Source organism: Spea bombifrons, chromosome 2 (genome assembly GCF_027358695.1).
Source record: "Spea bombifrons isolate aSpeBom1 chromosome 2, aSpeBom1.2.pri, whole genome shotgun sequence".
Lineage (NCBI taxonomy): Eukaryota > Metazoa > Chordata > Amphibia > Anura > Pelobatidae > Spea > Spea bombifrons.
This window is the reverse complement of record NC_071088.1, coordinates 2,545,314-2,563,299: the sequence shown is the minus strand read 5'-3', so window position 1 is coordinate 2,563,299 and position 17,986 is coordinate 2,545,314. Positions and strand designations below refer to the sequence as shown.

The 17,986-nt window shown below is 46.8% G+C and overlaps 1 protein-coding gene across 6 annotated transcripts in view; it reads right to left on the bottom strand.

Annotated features, from left to right (window-relative positions):
- STXBP5L (syntaxin binding protein 5L) overlaps positions 1–17,986 on the bottom strand; it is a 93,170-nt gene that overhangs the window by 72,841 nt on the left and 2,343 nt on the right. For all 6 annotated transcript variants that reach the window (XM_053457011.1, XM_053457007.1, XM_053457009.1 and 3 more), the window contains exon 2: positions 2,874–2,971. In XM_053457011.1, the coding sequence (XP_053312986.1) occupies positions 2,874–2,971 (98 nt within the window). The remainder of the gene's footprint in view (positions 1–2,873; positions 2,972–17,986) is intronic.

Sequence of the window (17,986 nt, the reverse complement as noted above, 5' to 3'; positions counted from 1 at the left end):
TACGGATTTCACTTCTGATATTTCTGTGCCTAAAACTCCCAGGTTAAAGGTGCTGTCCCCCTAGACGTTCTTTCCTAAACCCTTCTAATATGATGTCCTCCCCCTGCACATGGGTTAAATAAACTGTTTTTTTAATAATGTCCTTTTTTCTGTAGTCTCTTGCTGGAAGTCTTTCAGCGCGGCGTCTTTATCTGCGCTGCTCTGCGCTGGCTGCCTGACGATGTCTGACATCGCGGAGTTAGAATGAAGAGAACGTGCGCGGCGTTGTCCCGGCCTGATCAATGTCAGATAATCCTCGCATGAACCCGGGAGGTATTTGCCCAAAGTACCATTTATCGAAATAAGTTTAAGGTAATGCCAGCCGGCCGTGGGCGCGTCGCCAAATAACGCTACCTGCTATAAGAGCTCTCCAACGTATATTGATTCCCTTTTAAAGTCTGTAACCGCAGCTGGAGCGCCGCGCGCAGGTCTGCCGGTAACGCCGTCGGGGGGATATTACTAAACCGGAGACGCATCAGAGAAAGAGTATTTAATACATTACAGGACTTAACAAACTTCAGGAAAGGAAGAGCGTCCGCGTGGGGCAAATATCCGCGTGTTAAAGCCGCTGTTCCACTTATTCTGCTGAATTCCAACCTCCATTAAAACGAGTGAACCGGGGCTATTATTATTATTATTTCATTATTATTATTATTATTATTATTATTATTTCATTATTATTATTATTATTATTTCATTATTATTTGTATTATTTCATTATTATTATTATTTTTATTTCATTATTATTTTTATTTCATTATTATTATTATTTCATTATTATTATTTCATTATTATTTGTATTATTTCATTATTATTATTATTTCATTATTATTATTATTATTATTATTTCATTATTATTATTATTTCATTATAATTATTATTATTTCATTATTATTTGTATTATTTCATTATTATTATTATTATTTCATTATTATTTGTATTATTTCATTATTATTATTATTATTTCATTATTATTATTATTTCATTATTATTATTATTATTATTATTTCATTATTATTTTTATTTCATTATTATTATTATTTCATTATTATTATTATTATTATTATTTGTATTATTATTATTTCATTATTTCATTATTATTATTATTATTATTATTTCATTATTATTTGTATTATTATTATTATTATTATTATTAGGTGTTAAAGGCCTCCGTCCTGCTCTTACCATGGGGGGGTCACCTTAAAATTTATTCAAAATGTTTTATTACCGACAACTCTTTAGAGCAGAAAAATCCATTTTTAGTAACGATAAAGAGGGCACTTGAGTAACGGCAGGTATTTAATGAGAGCATCGGCGGCTATTACACGGCTATTACACGGAACGTTTAACCCGTGAAAATGTTACTACATACAAGTCAAACGAGCAGGAAATAAATCAGTGGAATAGGACGCTGCGTTCGCGCGGTGGCGATGGCGGCGGCGGCGGCGGAGAGGTGGATACAGGAAAGGAATGGTTATCGCTGGATTAGGTAGGAGAAACGCTCGGTCTGCAGCGCACCCGGCACGTGATGCGACTACTAACGCTGCCGGCGACAGAGGAAGGAAGGAAGCAGGGCTGCAGCGCTCCACGCCATCCACAGCCAAATGACATGGAATTATTAGGGAGGGCGATGTAAGTCCGACGCGCGTCTGTAAACTACACAAAGCTACCAACTGTCCCGGGGCGTTCGCTTCATTCCTGCACGATACATTCAAAGCCCTACGATCTCATCTTATAACTTCGCAAGTCCTCTCCAGCAGCAGATCGGTTAATATACGAATTAACATATATATTGAATACAACATGAAAGCTCTCTTTACCACAGCGCAGCGACGCTTTCTGGCTAAGCCCCTGACTTATGCTAATCAGACAGGGTAATGCTGGGACTGCGCATGCAATAACTCCATTATCACCAAAAAGCATGAATCTCGGCTCACTTCTCCGATCCCTGACAGGAACGGGAATGTACTGGAAGCGCACGCAGCCGCTCTAAGACCGCATCTTTACTTCCTGTTCTCAGGAAACACGGAGCCTCAGAGGCGGCATTAGGCGGTTTGGGGGAACTCAGCAGAAATCAGAGTTGGGTACCAGACGTGATGAGTTCCGCTGGACCCCTCACCTTCATGCTCATCAGAGAGATCCCTCTACAAACACCAGATTTCTCTGAAACCCAGAACCTGCCAGCAGATCGGCCCCATCCGGCCCCCGTCTAGTCGCCGTTTCTCCTGCTGTAAAGACTCAAACCTTAATCAGTCGTTGGTCTCGTCTTAGATTCAGGAGCCGTATGTCTATCCCATGCATGTTTAATCCCCTCACTGTATTACCCTCTACCACCTCTGCTGGGAGGCTGTTCCACCCTCTAATTTCCACCATTAAATAACCAACCAAGGATTTAGTGAACAGACCCATCAGATCCGGTGAGGTAGGAACTGCTGATCCCATGGGGGAGGAAACACCATATCCTAATCTAATGCCACAAACCCTATATACCGTATATATATATATATATCACTGAATGTCACAAAATCGGTCCCCAAAAGCGTCTCAGTAATAATAATAATTTAATAATGTTTGCCTTTTTTCTGATAACGCTGGCCGTGTGACACAAAGGCAGCTGCTGATTGGCTGCTCTAAGGTTTAGCTGCTGAACACAGAGAGCGCAATGAATGGAACTGCAGCTTTAAATGCGCTGAAAGCCGTCGGGACCGTTTCCTCGTCCGCGTTCTCCTCCACCGGGGCCACAACATGCAAAGAGGGTCTAAAAGTAAACGTTCTTACCCCGAATTCCCGAGGCCCGGGCAGCGCAGGAATGGCTGCGGCAGTGAAAAGGATACATGCGCACCGCTCCGGTCTTCGTGCCGATGGCGAGTATTTTCTGAACAGGATCGAAGGCCAACGCGGTCGGCTGAAAAGGGAAGCCATGCCGGACGGTCTGGAAGACAAAGCAGCGACAGAGCGTCAGCGGTCTCAATCCTCTGCACATGCAAAGAAACCTCAACATGTCATTACTTAAAGACACACTTAACGGAGTCACCTGCATTCAAGCAGGGAGATCAACCATTACACACTGGGAGCAAAAGCACCGACTGGGAGTCTTCTATATGATCAGAGCCGGGGGGGGGGTAGGAAGGAGTCAGACTGCGTGACCCGGAGAATCTGCCCCTTCACCCTGAGATTGGGGCAAAAACCCACAGAGCTCCAGGTATGGGTTTAACCCTTTAGAAGCACTACAAGGCCGCTTGGCACATGAGGCAGCCCCCCCCCCCGGTGCTGGGGTATTGTTGCTGGGTGGCTAAAGCTGCCCCTCTTGCCCCATGGAAGTCACGGCCCCGATGCCCTCAATGTAACGCACAGAAATACTTTTATTTATAGAAGCAGCGGGTCAGGCCGGGGCGTTTTTGGTGAATTTACTCGGTTTCATAAAAAAACAGACATTAATAGAGCCCCCCCAACCCGTCAGGAATCACGCGGGCAGTAAGCGTGTACAGTAAGCGCGGACAGTAAGCGTGTAGAGTAAGAGGGGACAGTAAGCGTGTAGAGTAAGCGTGGACAGTAAGCGTGTACAGTAAGCGCGGACAGTAAGCGTGTACAGTAAGCACGGACAGTAAGCGTGTACAGTAAGCGCGGACAGTAAGCGTGTACAGTAAGCGCGGACAGTAAGCGTGTACAGTAAGCACGGACAGTAAGCGCGGACAGTAAGCGTGGACAGTAAGCGCGGACAGTAAGCGTGTAGATTAAGCGCGGACAGTAAGCGCGGACAGTAAGCGCGGACAGTAAGCGTGTAGAGTAAGCGCGTAGAGTAAGCGGGGACAGTAAGCGTGGACAGTAAGCGTGGACAGTAAGCATGTAGAGTAAGCGTGGACAGTAAGCATGTAGAGTAAGCGTGGACAGTAAGCGCGGACAGTAAGCGTGGGCAGGCAGGTTCCGTGTGGCCGGAGACGGCTCTGAGCTTTACCGCGGGGGGGGGGGTTCGTGCCGCTGGCTGCTACGGTGCGTATGATTGGGTGCCGATGGCGTGAAACGCGTAACGTTTATTACTCTGTCTTCCTCTCCTCCCCGTCTATCACATGACTTATTTGTAAGAATAAAAGATTATCTCTGTTAATGGATCTCCCCCGGGAACCCTCACATGGATCCAGTACAGGTGCCAACTCGACCTCCCTAACCGTAACGTGACTTCTCTTCCGCCAAAGACGAGGTAACGACTTCCCTTCGCCCCCCGGCAGTTCTTCCCGGTAATAAATCCGCTTTCCTCCTCGCTGACAGCCGCCGCTCCGTTTATCGGCCACGTTATCGCCGAGGCTATTTATTTGCACAATGAGGTCCTACGGGGCCTCTTTTCACACGAGCTGCAAATCGAAATAAAATCCATATTCATTTTATCTCCGCGGCCGCCCGGCGGGGCCCTGAGCGCTCGCCCCGGGTCCTATCACCCGGCCTCGGTGATCAGCGCGCGGTGGCGACGGACCACGGCCGGATCTTGCTGCTGCTCCAGCCGCTACGAGACGTTTCCTACGATTAATGCAAATCCTCCCGGAATCTTTATCTCTATCCAATCACCTTCTACCAGATTATTAACCCCTTAATAGTGGGTGCCGTTAACATACACCATATGGACTAAAGTATTGGGACGCCTCCTAATTACTGAAATCAGGGTTTGCGCCCCCATTACTGCCAGCGGACGACGCTCGGCTTCCAGCTTCGCGGCCCCAGTCTGGGGGGAGACCCTTTTCTACCCCAGCGTGACTGCGGCCCCCGGAGCACAAAGCGAGCCCCATAAAGACCAAGATCATCGCCGGCCCTCACAGACGCTCTACTGGATGAACGGGCAAAAATTCCCACAGAAACTCCCCAAAATCTGTGATGTGATGTCATCAAAGTCCCTGCTGATGTAATGGTCAGGGGTCCCAATGCTTTTGTCCATTGTGGAATAGAGAGGGGAGAGGGGAGAGGGTGTCCCCGCAGAATAATAGAGATAAACCCCGCAGAATAATAGAGATAAACCCCGCAGAATAATAGAGGGGCATGCGATAAACCCCGCAGAATAATAGAGATAAACCCCGCAGAATAATAGAGATAAACCCCGCAGAATAATAGAGATAAACCCCGCAGAATAATAGAGATAAACCCCGCAGAATAATAGAGATAAACCCCGCAGAATAATAGAGATAAACCCCGCAGAATAATAGAGATAAACCCCGCAGAATAATAGAGATAAACCCCGCAGAATAATAGAGATAAACCCCGCAGAATAATAGAGATAAACCCCGCAGAATAATAGAGATAAACCCCGCAGAATAATAGAGATAAACCCCGCAGAATAATAGAGATAAACCCCGCAGAATAATAGAGATAAACCCCGCAGAATAATAGAGATAAACCCCGCAGAATAATAGAGATAAACCCGCGGAATAATAGAGATAAACCCCGCAGAATAATAGAGATAAACCCCGCAGAATAATAGAGATAAACCCACAGAATAATAGAGATAAACCCCGCAGAATAATAGAGATAAACCCCGCAGAATAATAGAGATAAACCCGCAGAATAATAGAGATAAACCCGCGGAATAATAGAGATAAACCCCGCAGAATAATAGAGATAAACCCCGCAGAATAATAGAGATAAACCCCGCAGAATAATAGAGATAAACCCCGTAGAATAATAGAGGGGCATGCGATAAACCCCGCAGCCTCTGCCGTGTTACGGACCCCCAGGTCACAGTTGGGACTTTTGAAGCTGGAACTGGCTTTTTGGGGAGAGTAAAAATGGCCCCTTTTGCATTTCTTTGCTCCATAATATAATTATATGTAGTAAGAGCCAGTGTTCTGCATGCGCAATGACAGCCCATGACTCTCTCTAACACGCTACGCACACGGAGAGCGGCCGGTCGGCACAGGTGGCCGGGAGGCCAGAATCTCCTGATATTAAATCAACAGCATTAATAACTCACTAAACCTTCACGCTTTCTCTAAATTATAGTTTTCTTTCATCAAAACGAGCTTCGCCTCCATGTTATCCTCAGCCAACAAACGAGAAAAGCCCCATCCGGCCCCCGGCTACTCGCCGTCTCTCCTGCTGTAACGACTCAAACCTTAATCAGTCGTTGGTCTCGTCTTAGATTCAGGAGCCGTATGTCTATCCCATGCATGTTTAACCCCCTCACTGTATTACCCTCTACCACCTCTGCTGGGAGACTGTCCCACTTATCCACCACCCTCTCAGTAAAGTAAAACTTCCTTCCGTTCCATCTCAGTCTGTGACGCTCTAGTGTTAGATTCCGCTCTCTTTTCTCCTCCTTTGAAATAATCGTCCCTCCTCTGAACGCTCTCCAGACACGCGCCATGCGATCTCTCGTCGTTCCCGGTCCCGTTTTCGGATTTTCTGTGTAATTTGTGAACGATTCTGGGTTTGTTTTATTTGAACGGAGATCTGGGAAGCGTTAAATGTCTGCGCTAAAAGCTGCTGGGCGGAAATCCTTTCATTAAAGACTGAAGTATTATCAGTAATCAGTTCGTGCCGGAGACTTCTCATAGGCGATCATTCTCACCTTTACTCTCAGCTGTTCATTTGAACCAATAAGAAAATAACTGGGGGGAGGGGTGACTATTTATTTACTATTTCTTTTATTATTACTATTTATTATTTTTACTATTTATGAACCATTTATTTTTACCATTAATGTACTATTTATTTTTTTACTACTTATGTACTATTTATTGTTTATTGTTACCATTAATTTACTGTTTATCATTTTTACTATTTTTATTATGCATGTACCATTTATTGTTACTATTAATTTACTATTTATTTTTACTATTATTTACTTTTTATTTTTACTATTTATTTTTTATGTACCATTTATTTTTACCATGGATTTTTTTTTTTACTATTTATTATTTTTACTATTTATTTTTACAACTTATTTTTATTATTTATGTACCATTTATCTTTTACTATTTATTATTTATTTTTACTATTTATTTACTTTTTATTATTACTTATTTTTTATTATTTATGTACCATTTATCTTTTACTATTTATTATTTATTTTTACTATTTATTGACTTTTTATTATTACTTATTTTTTATTATTTATGTACCATTTATTTTTACTGTTAATTTGTTTATTATTTATTTTTACTTTTTATTATTTTTACTATTTATTTTTATTATTTATGTACCATTTATTTTTACTGTTAATTTACTCTTTGTTTTTACTATTTGTTTAATATTTACTGTTACTATTTATTTACTTGAATATTTGAGAAATCCAAACAGCTCCGGGTAGACAGGCGTTCCTTTCCCGGAATAATATGCTCACGGGTGCCTGGGCAAAAAAGGTAATGCGGCAGGACTCAAAGAAAAGAATCAGGAACACAATCCTCCTCTGACTTTCTGGAATTCATTTCAAATTTCCATCCCAAACATTCATACGCAGGTAACCCCCCCCCCACCCCCGATTCACAAAGCAAACCCTGCAATTACCTCTAAATCATCCAACAATTTCAATCCTAAACAATCTCTGGCTTCAGACTATAATTACGAACAATTTCACTTTCTACTCCCACAGATTTTAACGCAAACCGGGGCTGAGAGGCATTCGCCAAATAAAAGCATCACGGGGAGAAATAAGCGAGCAAAACAATCCGTGCCGGATCTCAGCGGCAGGGAAATCTATAGCGAGAGATCCACGAGATCACTAAAGAGATTCCAATAAAAAGACCCTTCATGCAAACAAACGTTACACTTCTAAACCTGTATATATATATAAACCCAGAACCTGATCGGCCCATCCGGCCCCCGTCCAGCCGCCCGTTTCTCGTCTCGCCTATCCCATGCATGCTTACATTCTCTCACTGGATTAGCCTCTACCGCTTCTGCTGGTTAGCCGTTCCTCTTATCTACCATCCTCTGTGTAAAGTAAGCTTTCGATTCATTGTATATATAAATATATAATCAAAACAGCATACAGGGCTGGATGCAATCATCTCACGCTGTTACCCAATTACAATAAGTTACAATCAGCTCAATAGTCCCTGTGCTATATATATATACTGTGTATACCGTATAAATACTGTATATATATATATTGGGGGTGTCTTATGAGAGGTCTCCCCAAACCTGTCCCGGTTTAAAAGGGTCTGCGTCACATCCCGCCGCTCCATTCCTTTTAATGTACCGGAGGTGACTGGGATCTCTGCTCTAGGGTGGTCCCAAAGGTGAATATCCCACCGTCCACGCCATGAAAGCTGTCAGGGGGGCTTTGTCTCCCGGTCCTGGAGTCTTTAAAAGCCGATCGAGGGAATGAATCGCAGACCCTAAGAGGCAAGGGTCTTATATCAGCCGTGGAACGGTCCGGAGGAACATGGTGTAGTCGCTATGGTGATAAGACCAATTTTAGAATCCCTTTTCTTACCCCCCCACTTCCCTTGTGATGACATCTTTTATAACTTATGACTCAATAACCACAACAGTGTAACCCCCGACGGACCCCGAAATAATCGAAATAATAATAATAATAGGCGGCTTCCGGAATAATCGCTGCAGCCCTCGTTTAAAGAATCGCGGAAAAGCAAATAAGCCTCGCGGAGTTAATGGCGCGGCAACCGGAGTAACGTGACGGATACGTCACCGCGTGTCACATGATGCAAGAAAATGCCAAAAAAAGGATTCCGCTGCAAAGTTACCAGCGAAATAGTAAATATTTAACCTCCCAAAGGGTAGTAAAAGGAGACTGCCGAGGATATCGAAGCTCCACATTATACCCCCCCCCCGAGGTGCGTCGTCAACAGACGGAAGTACACGGCCTAAAACCAGGGGGTCCAGAGGTATAGCTGGAATGGGAGGGACTTTTACTTTACGGAGAGGGTGGTGGACAAGTGGAACAGCCTCCCAGCAGAAGCGGTAGGGGCTGATAGTGTGAGGGTATTAAACATGCGCGGGATAGACATACGGCTCCTGAATCTAAGACGAGACCAACGACTGATTAAGGTTTGAGTCTTTACAGCAGGAGAAACGGGCGACTAGACGGGGGCCGGATGGGGGCCGATCTGGATTTCAGAATACCCCAGGTGCAGAGACCCTGATGCTATGGTTGGAAGGGGTTAAGTGTTTTTTTTGGGGGGGGTGTATTTTTTCCTCCCCTGCGGCTTGGCTGCTCGCTGTATGAGCTCACCGCACACTCGCTTGTGATCGCTGCGCTCCCGGAAGGCAGTTAGTCAGTCGGGGCTGTTTACGAGAACAGAATACAGAGTTCTGTGGATTCTACAGAAAACGGCAATTAATAAGAAATAACGGAAAATCCGCTTTCTCCAGCTGCTTGGATTCTGTTCGGCGGATTCAGCGACACGGATAATCACAACGGTCCCGGCAGCGAATCAAATTAATGCTAATAATACTAATAATAATACAAATAATGTAACAACCGGCATGGCGGCAAAGGAAATGAATACTAATAATACTAATAATAATACAAATAATGTAACAATATTTATAGCAGGAAATTAAATAAATGCTAATAATACAAATAATACCAATAAAGTAACACTATGGCAGCGAATGAATGAGAAAATAATAATAATGTAACAGTATTGATGGCGGCACATTAATACTAATAATAATAATGCTAATAATACTACTACTAATAATAATAATAATGTAAGAGTATTGATGGCGGCACATTAATAATACTAATAATACTAATAATAATACTAATAATACTAATAATAATACTAATAATACTAATAATACTACAAATAATAATAATAATAATGTAAGAGTATTGATGGCGGCACATTAATACTAATAATATCAGACAGGGGGGCGGATTTGCGGTATTAGGAGCCGCGCAGGTTGTGTATCTGTCACCTTTATCACTTCGCATTTAACCCTTACAGATCTGGTTTGCAAACATTTCTGCGTCTTTCGCAGCCCACCGTGAGCTGAAAGGACAAATCCCAGTCCAGGACTTCAGCCAATTCGCTGTTACGGGGGTAATGGGGTCCCTTCTGCGGGGTCACTGGGAGGCATCTGGGTAAAACTGCAGTCCCACCTGGCTGCAAATCAGATGGACGGGGCATCCGCTACCAGCAGGGCTTAGCATCTGTGTACGGTATGACTACTGCTCAATTATTCCTCATCCCTGCAGCCTGTCGGGGTCGAGGTGATTATCGGCCCCTGACGGACGGGGTGTCCCGGCGGGTACGCAGAGCGGGAATTCTCACACGATGAGTTACATACATTTTATCTCCGCGGAGCCGAAAGACGCTTCATTCAAAGACAGAAAACAACAATCCCTATTTTAAATGCTACAAAAATTATTAAAAAAAAGTTTTTTGGGGGGTTATATGTCAGAAAAAAGTAAACGTGCATTAAATGAATGATTTATTGCAGAAGGAATATCAGAGGAGCTGCAAACAGGAAATAGAACCCGCCGGCAGATCGGCCCCATCCGGCCCCCGTCTAGTCGCCCGTCTCTCCTGCTGTAACGACTCAAACCTTAATCAGTCGTTGGTCTCGTCTTAGATTCAGGAGCCGTATGTCTATCCCGCGCATGTTTAATACCCTCACTGTATTACCCTCTACCACTTCTGCTGGGAGGCTGTTCCACTTATCTCCCACCCTCTCAGTAAACTACGAGTGGAGGAAGGGCCAGTTGATTTTCAGGAGAGAGAAAAAATACGTGATGTCGTGTTGTAAAAAGGCAGTGAATGTGAGGTCAGGGAGTAAGAGGGTGTAAGGGGGGACCGCGGCCGCGGGGTGGGGGTGCTCGAGCAGGATTGGGGGACGGTCACACGCAAAATAATCATAAGCTCCATAAACAAGCGTCTTGCACCAAAAATCCGAGGCTGCGCTCTACAGGAAGCACCAGTGTCCGATCCCTGTCCAACCACGGCATCCGGGGGCCGGGTGTCTTAAGCTGCCACTCGCTCACCGACCCGCTGCACTTACATGAACAAGAAAAGCCCTACGAGGTATCCATTTATAGAGAGCCGGCTAAGCGTTCCACGAGGCTAGATTGTAAGCTCACGGGCCGGGTCCTCAGCTCCTGGAGGAGCCACGGCCCCCGGGTCCAAGGGGCTTTGTCAGTCCCTGCTTATCTAAATCGACAGAAACAAAAGGTAAGGAGGCTCCGGCCCCAAGAGCTTACAGTCTACAGTTACCAGCCTTTGGTCTTCCTTCTACCATGGAGGCTGCGGGGGCTCTTTGTATATTGCTGCGCATGAACGGGAGAAGCAGCACTTTTCATTTAGGGTAAATCAAACTTTATTAATGTTTTCTGTTTTGTAAAGTAGGGGGGGATACAGAAAAAGAAAAGGAGGGGGAACAAAACAATTACAATAATACAGAGACAGAGAATCACATAGCAGCGTCCGGTACAAAAAAAAAAAAAAAAAAAAAAAAAATTATATAGATATACATATTGTGCTGCGGAAGCACAGCCCGACAGGAACCACACAGGACCTGGGGCGCGGAGCCCACCGGAGTACCGGAAACGCAGGCTGCAGTAAGGAGGGAAGGGCAAAAGAGGAAAAGGAGGGGCGGCACGAGCGGACAGGGTGGGGAGACCAAGGGAAGAGAAGAGAAAGAGGATGGGAGAAAAAAAAAAAAAAAAAAAAAAAAAAAAAAGGGGGAGGGGGGGTATGCAAACTCGGGAAACCGCACGCATACAAAGACAAGGGGGGAAGACAAACAATCACTCAAGCAGAGGGCGGACAAGAGGGTCATGCACATAGGAGAGCCAATAGAACCACATGGATAAGTACCGTTCCTCCCCCTTGTCAGCTGAGAGGCATAATTCGTCCAGCACACGAATCTGTTCGACTCTAAGGATCCATTCCTTAAGAGTGGGGGGGGCTGGGTCACCCCAATGCAGGGGGATCAAAGCTTTGGCCGCCACCAGGAGATGGCGGAGCACCGATTTCCGAAACCACTTGATGGAGTGGGATGTGTGGTGGAGTAGAAAGAACTCCGGGGTGAAGGGGAGGATCTCATCAGTAAAATGGTGCAATTGGGAATGTATAGCTTTCCAATAAGAGGCGATGGAAGGACAGTGCCACCACAAGTGGAGCAAAGAACCCGGGGTGGCCCCACAACGCCAACATCTGTTAGGCACATCAGCCCGATACACAGAGATGGCTGCGGGGGGGCGGTACCAGCGGGCCAAGAGTTTATAGGACATCTCCTGATCCCTAGCACTCCGAGAGCAGTGACGATTGAAGAGGCAGATCTTGTCCCATTGCCCCTGCGTGAAAGTGACCTGCAGCTCGGACTCCCACCCCCCCATAAAACCCGGGGGCGAAGGGTTGAGGGCCTCGATGAGAAGTCCGTAAAGACGGGAGATGCCATGAGCCGGTAGAGAGGGCGCGTCGCAAAGGCACTCAAACGCCGTGAGGTCGCGGGACAGGTTGTGCTTCTGGGGCAGAGACCGGTAAAAGCTGCGCAACTGGCCATACCGGAAGGTATCCGAGAGGGTGGGGGGAGAGTTAGGCGAAAGTTGGGCCAAGGAACGGAGACCCGTTGGGGAGACATAGGAGCGGATAGACGCAGTACGGACCGCGGGGGAGTTAGAGAAAGGGGCAGCTCCCAGACCAGGGGGAAAATCCGGATTGTCCCCAACTGAGGTCAAGGGGGAAGGTATAGTGGACAGCCGGGTCTTCCGAACAACTGACAGCCAGGTGGCGAGAGTCGCACGAATAAAAGGATGCGGAGCAGCCAAGCTCCTAGCCGTCGGAATCGACAACCAGGGCAGAACCCCCGCAGGTAAACCCAACAGCGCAGACTCGACTCCCACCCACAGCTTATGTTGAGGTCGGTGAGCCCATTCCAGGATTCGAAGGAGATGGCATGCCCTATAATAAGAGCGGGGGCAAGGCAGCGCCAAACCGCCCTTGGCCTTGGGGAGAATCAACGTCGCAAAGCGGATGCGAGGCGCTCGGGAGCCCCATACGAAGCGTGAAAAGATAGTCCGCAGAGACGAGAAGAAAGAGGGAGGAATGGAAATGGGGAGGGTCTGAAAGAGGTAGAGAACACGAGGCATAATCGTCATTTTAATGGCATTAATCCTGCCCACCCAGGAAATCATCAAATTCCGCCACGACAATAGGTCCGCCCGCAGCTTAGACAGCAGAGGCAAGAAATTAAAATGGAATAGCTGTGAAAAATCGGGGGAGAGCCAGATCCCCAAATACTTAAGTCTAGGACAGCACCAGGTAAATGAAAAGGAAGACTTGAGAGAGTTAGCCTCGCCACCAGGTAAAGTCACATTGAGAATTTCTGACTTGGAGGCATTAATTTTGAAGTTCGTGAGGGCGCCATAGAGTGAGAATTCCCTGAGGATGTTTGGGAGAGACACCCTGGGGCGAGTGACAACAAACAAGAGGTCGTCCGCGTAGCCTAAAACCTTATGCTGAGTACCACCAACCTGGAGACCACTGATGTCCGGGTTCATCCGCACGGCCTGGAGGAGTGGCTCCAGGGAGAGCACAAACAACAAGGGGGACAGCGGACAGCCCTGGCGCGTTCCATTCCGAATGTGGAAGGGGTCAGAGTGAAAGCCATTAACACGGACCCGGGCCATGGGGGCAGAATACAGAGAGCGGATCCAGGTGAGTAAACCCGGGCCAAAGCCCATATGCACTAGGGTGGACAGCATAAAGGTCCAATCTACTCTGTCAAAGGCCTTTTCGGCGTCTGTAGACAGCAGAATGGCCGGGGTGCGGGAAATTTTCGCGTAGTGCATCAGAGACAGAGCCCGGATAGTGCTATCCCGAGCCTCACGGCCGGGGACAAACCCCGTCTGGTCGGGATGGACCAGGGATGACATCAGAGGCTTAATGCGGTTGGCCAGGATTTTGGCAAACAGCTTCAGGTCAACATTGAGAAGGGAAATAGGGCGATAGCTACCGCACTGCTCGGGATCTTTCCCTTCCTTGGGGATCAGCGAGATGGAGGCCAGCAGAGTGTGGTCATGTATCTGGCCACCGTCCAGGATCGAGTTAAAAGCGCCCACAAAGTGGGGGCCTAAAAGTTCCCGAAACACCGAATAGTACTTCAGCGGGAGACCGTCGGGACCAGGGCACTTTCCAGGTGGTGAGGACTTGAGGGCTTGCATAAATTCCAGCAAGGTAAGCGGGGAATCAAGGGAGGCCGCCTCATCTGTAGTGATTTTCCTGCGAATGGTCCGCTCCAAGTAAGACCGGACCTCTCCAATCTCACTAGGAGGCGCCGGACAGGGACCGCCGGATCTGAGGTTATAAAGCTGTTCGTAGTAATTTTTAAAACAGGCAGAGACGTCTGAGGGGAGGGACCGGGCACGCCCAGTAGGGGAGCGAACCCTAGAAATAAATGTAGGCTTCCGAGTAGCACGGAGAGCCCTAGCCAAGTATTTGCCCGTCTTATCGCCATGTTCATAAAACAATGCCCTCGTGCGCAGGAAGGACCTATGCATTTTTCGGTTGAGAATAGAAGCGAGATCACCCCTCAGAGTCAGTAAGAGCTGCAGGTCACCCCCCGACATGGAGGCCCTGTGAGCCTGTTCAGCCCTAGCTATTTGGGAATAAAGCTCCTCAACCCTCTCCATCTCCTGACGCTTCCGGCGGGAACAGACACTAATAAAGTGGCCCCTGAGCACACATTTATGAGCCTCCCATACAGTTAGCCCAGGAGTCTCTAAAAGGGAATTTTCAGCAAAATAACATTTAAGAAGCTCAGAGGCTTCCGCCGTGATCTCGGGCTCAGACAGGATCGACTCATTAAGACGCCAGGAGCGTTCAGGGGGCCGGGCGAGAGGGGAGGCTAGAGACAGAGAAAGCGGAGCATGATCCGACCAGGTGGTAACCCCAATAGAAGAGCTGCACAAAAGGGAGGCATGGCGGCATGGGAGGAAAAAATAATCAATACGGGAGTAGGAGTTATGCGGCGCAGAATAAAAGGTAAAGTCTTTATCGGCGGGATGCAAGGCCCTCCAGCAGTCAATCAGTTTGTGGTCAGAGAGGAGGCAAGAGATCTTCCCCAGCACATGTCTGGGTGTACACGTAGTGCCCACTGAGGCGTCAAGAGCAGGGTGCAAGGCCACATTAAAATCCCCTCCCAGTACTAAAATCCCCTCCTGAAAGCTCGAGAGCTCCTGGAGAATGGTGCGCAGGGCGACATGTTGTCCCCGATTAGGCAAATAGACATTCGCGAAGGTGTAGAGCTGCTGAAGGATCCTCCCCTTCACCAAGAGGAACCGACCCTCTGGGTCAGTACGAGTAGCAATCAACTGGAAAGGGACCCGACGGGAGAGTAGCAAGGCCACCCCCTTAGACTTAGCCGCCACATTATTGCTAAAAAACCCCGTGGGGTAGGATCTGTTGGACAATTTAGGGGCGCGGGTCCCAGTGAAGTGCGTCTCTTGCACGTACGCAACATCGATCCGCCCGCGTTTCAGATCACGGAGCAGAGACGCGCGTTTTTCTGGGGTGTTTAGACCGCGAGCGTTGATGGAGAGCAAATTGAGCGTAGACATGGCGGACACACACACACGCAAGGGAAGGGAGGGAAGAAAAGAAAAAAAAAAAAAAAAAAAAAAAAAAAAAAAAAAAAAAAAAATAAATAAATAAATAAATTAAAAACCAATAAATTAATAAATCGGAGGGGGGGGGTAGAAGAAGATAGAGGGCGGGACACACACGAAAGGAAGAAAGAGAAGGGGAGGTAGAGAGATGAGCAAAGTGCTCACACAATAGGAAAGGCACAAAGCACGCCCACCGGGAGAACGCAAACCCGGTGTCACTAGGGCGGCACCGTGCGAGGGAAGGACCGACCAAAGAGGAAGAGAAGGTCGAACAACCAGGTAACAAAACCGAACGCGAGCCGCCGCTCGCAACCAGTAAGGATACACAAAGTGCAACATGAGAAAAACAGCATAATGTATTGAAACAGGAAAACGCACCGAAAAGTGCCTACAATGAAACAACACGTATCAGGTCAGAAAGGTAAGATGCGTCGTGAAGACCATAGTTACATAGAAAAAACCACATGGCATACAATCGTAAAGCATGTCATAAAGAACACATGGTAGAAACTGCAGATGTGAGCAGAAAGCAGCCTGCACGGGCAATCCAAGGACACGGGAATACACCAAGAGGCGAAATAATATATAAGAAAGAAAAAAAAAAAAAAAAAAAAAAAAAAAAAAAAAAACCCTGCTATATACGTCAGAGTCGCACCCATAGTGTACAGATGCCTCCAAACCTATTGCCTAGGGAGTTCCCTAATACATATATACAGAGATATACACAGTGAATGCATGGCAGATATATGAACAAAACACAGTGAAGGTCATGATACCGGGGCATCATCGAGGGCCACATCTGGAAAGCGGCGCGCACAGTGTGAGGGAAAAAAAAAAAAAAAAAAAAGAAAAAAAAAAAAAAAAAAAAAAAAAAAAAAAAAAAAAAACCCCGCTATACATATATACAGAGATATACACAATGAATGCATGGCATACATATGAACAAAACACAGTGCTGGCAGCAAAGAAACAACAGAAAGGTCACATTAAAGGTCATGGTACCGGGGCATCATCGAGGGCCACATCTGGTAAGTGGCGCACACAGTGTGAGAGAAAAAAAAAAAAAAAAAAAAAAAAAAAAAAAAAAAAAAACCTGCTATATATGTCAGAGTCGCACCCATAGTGTACAGATGCCTCCAAACCTATTGCCTAGGGAGTTCCCTAATACATATATACAGAGATATACACATTGAATGCATGGCAGATATATGAACAAAACACAGTGCCGGCGGCAAAGAAACAACAGAAAGGACACATTGAAGGTCATGATACCGGGGCATCATCGAAGGCCACATCTGGTAAGCGGCGCGCACAGTGTGAGGAAAAAAAAAAAAAAAAAAAAAAAAAAAAAAAAAAACCCGCTATACAGATATACAGAGATATACACAATGAATGCATGGCATACATATGAACAAAACACAGTGCTGGCAGCCAAGAAACAACAGAAAGGTCACATTAAAGGTCATGGCACCGGGGCATCATCGAGGGCCACATCTGGTAAGTGGCGTACACAGTGTGAGAGAGAAGAAAAAAAAAAAAAAAAAAAAAAAAAAAAAAAAAAAAAAAAAAAAAAATATAGTGATTATGTTAGTGTGCGTGAAAGGAACATGAGATGGCAGGTGGCAGGTGGCGACATCAGCAGGGAGCAGTACTCACAGCCACCTATTCTTCGATGGGACCCAGGCGGCGGGAAGCCAGGATGTGTGAGGGAGGCAGCGCTTGTCGACCTGGAGAGGTAGGCCTCACAGAGGCAAGGCGTCGATGTCTCCGAGGAGGAGGAGAGGACGGTGGACCACGGCCCGGACCGGAGATCGCTTCCATGGAGGTCCAGTCCGCAATGTGGATGTCGGAGAGACCCAAACGGTGGACCACGTCCCGGACGTCGTGAAAATGCCTGAGTGTGAGGAACCTGTTATCATGGCGTATGTGCAGCGCAAAGGGGTGCCCCCAGCGATAGGGAATGCGGAGCCTCTGCAATTCCGCAGTGAGAGGCCGCAGGGCACGCCGAGCTTGCAGAGTCAAATCAGATAGGTCGTGGAAGAGAGAGATCTGGTGGCCATTAAGCGGCCAAGTGCCAACCTCTCTCGCCCGGGCCATTATATCCTCTTTGACCCGAAAGTCCGTGAGGTGACAAATGATGTCTCTAGGGGGAGATCCCGGGTTCCCCCTTGGCCGGAGAGCACGGTGCGCCCTATCTATGGGCACAGGGGAATCCGCAGGGCGACCCAAGAGGCCATTAAAGAACCCGGACAGGAGAGCTACCACGTCCTCTGGGCCATCAGGTTCAGGGATCCCGCGGATACGTATATTCTGCCGGCGGCCCCTATTATCTAGATCCTCCACCCGGCGACGGAGTTCCCGAAGATATTGGGTGTGGTGATCGCTTAC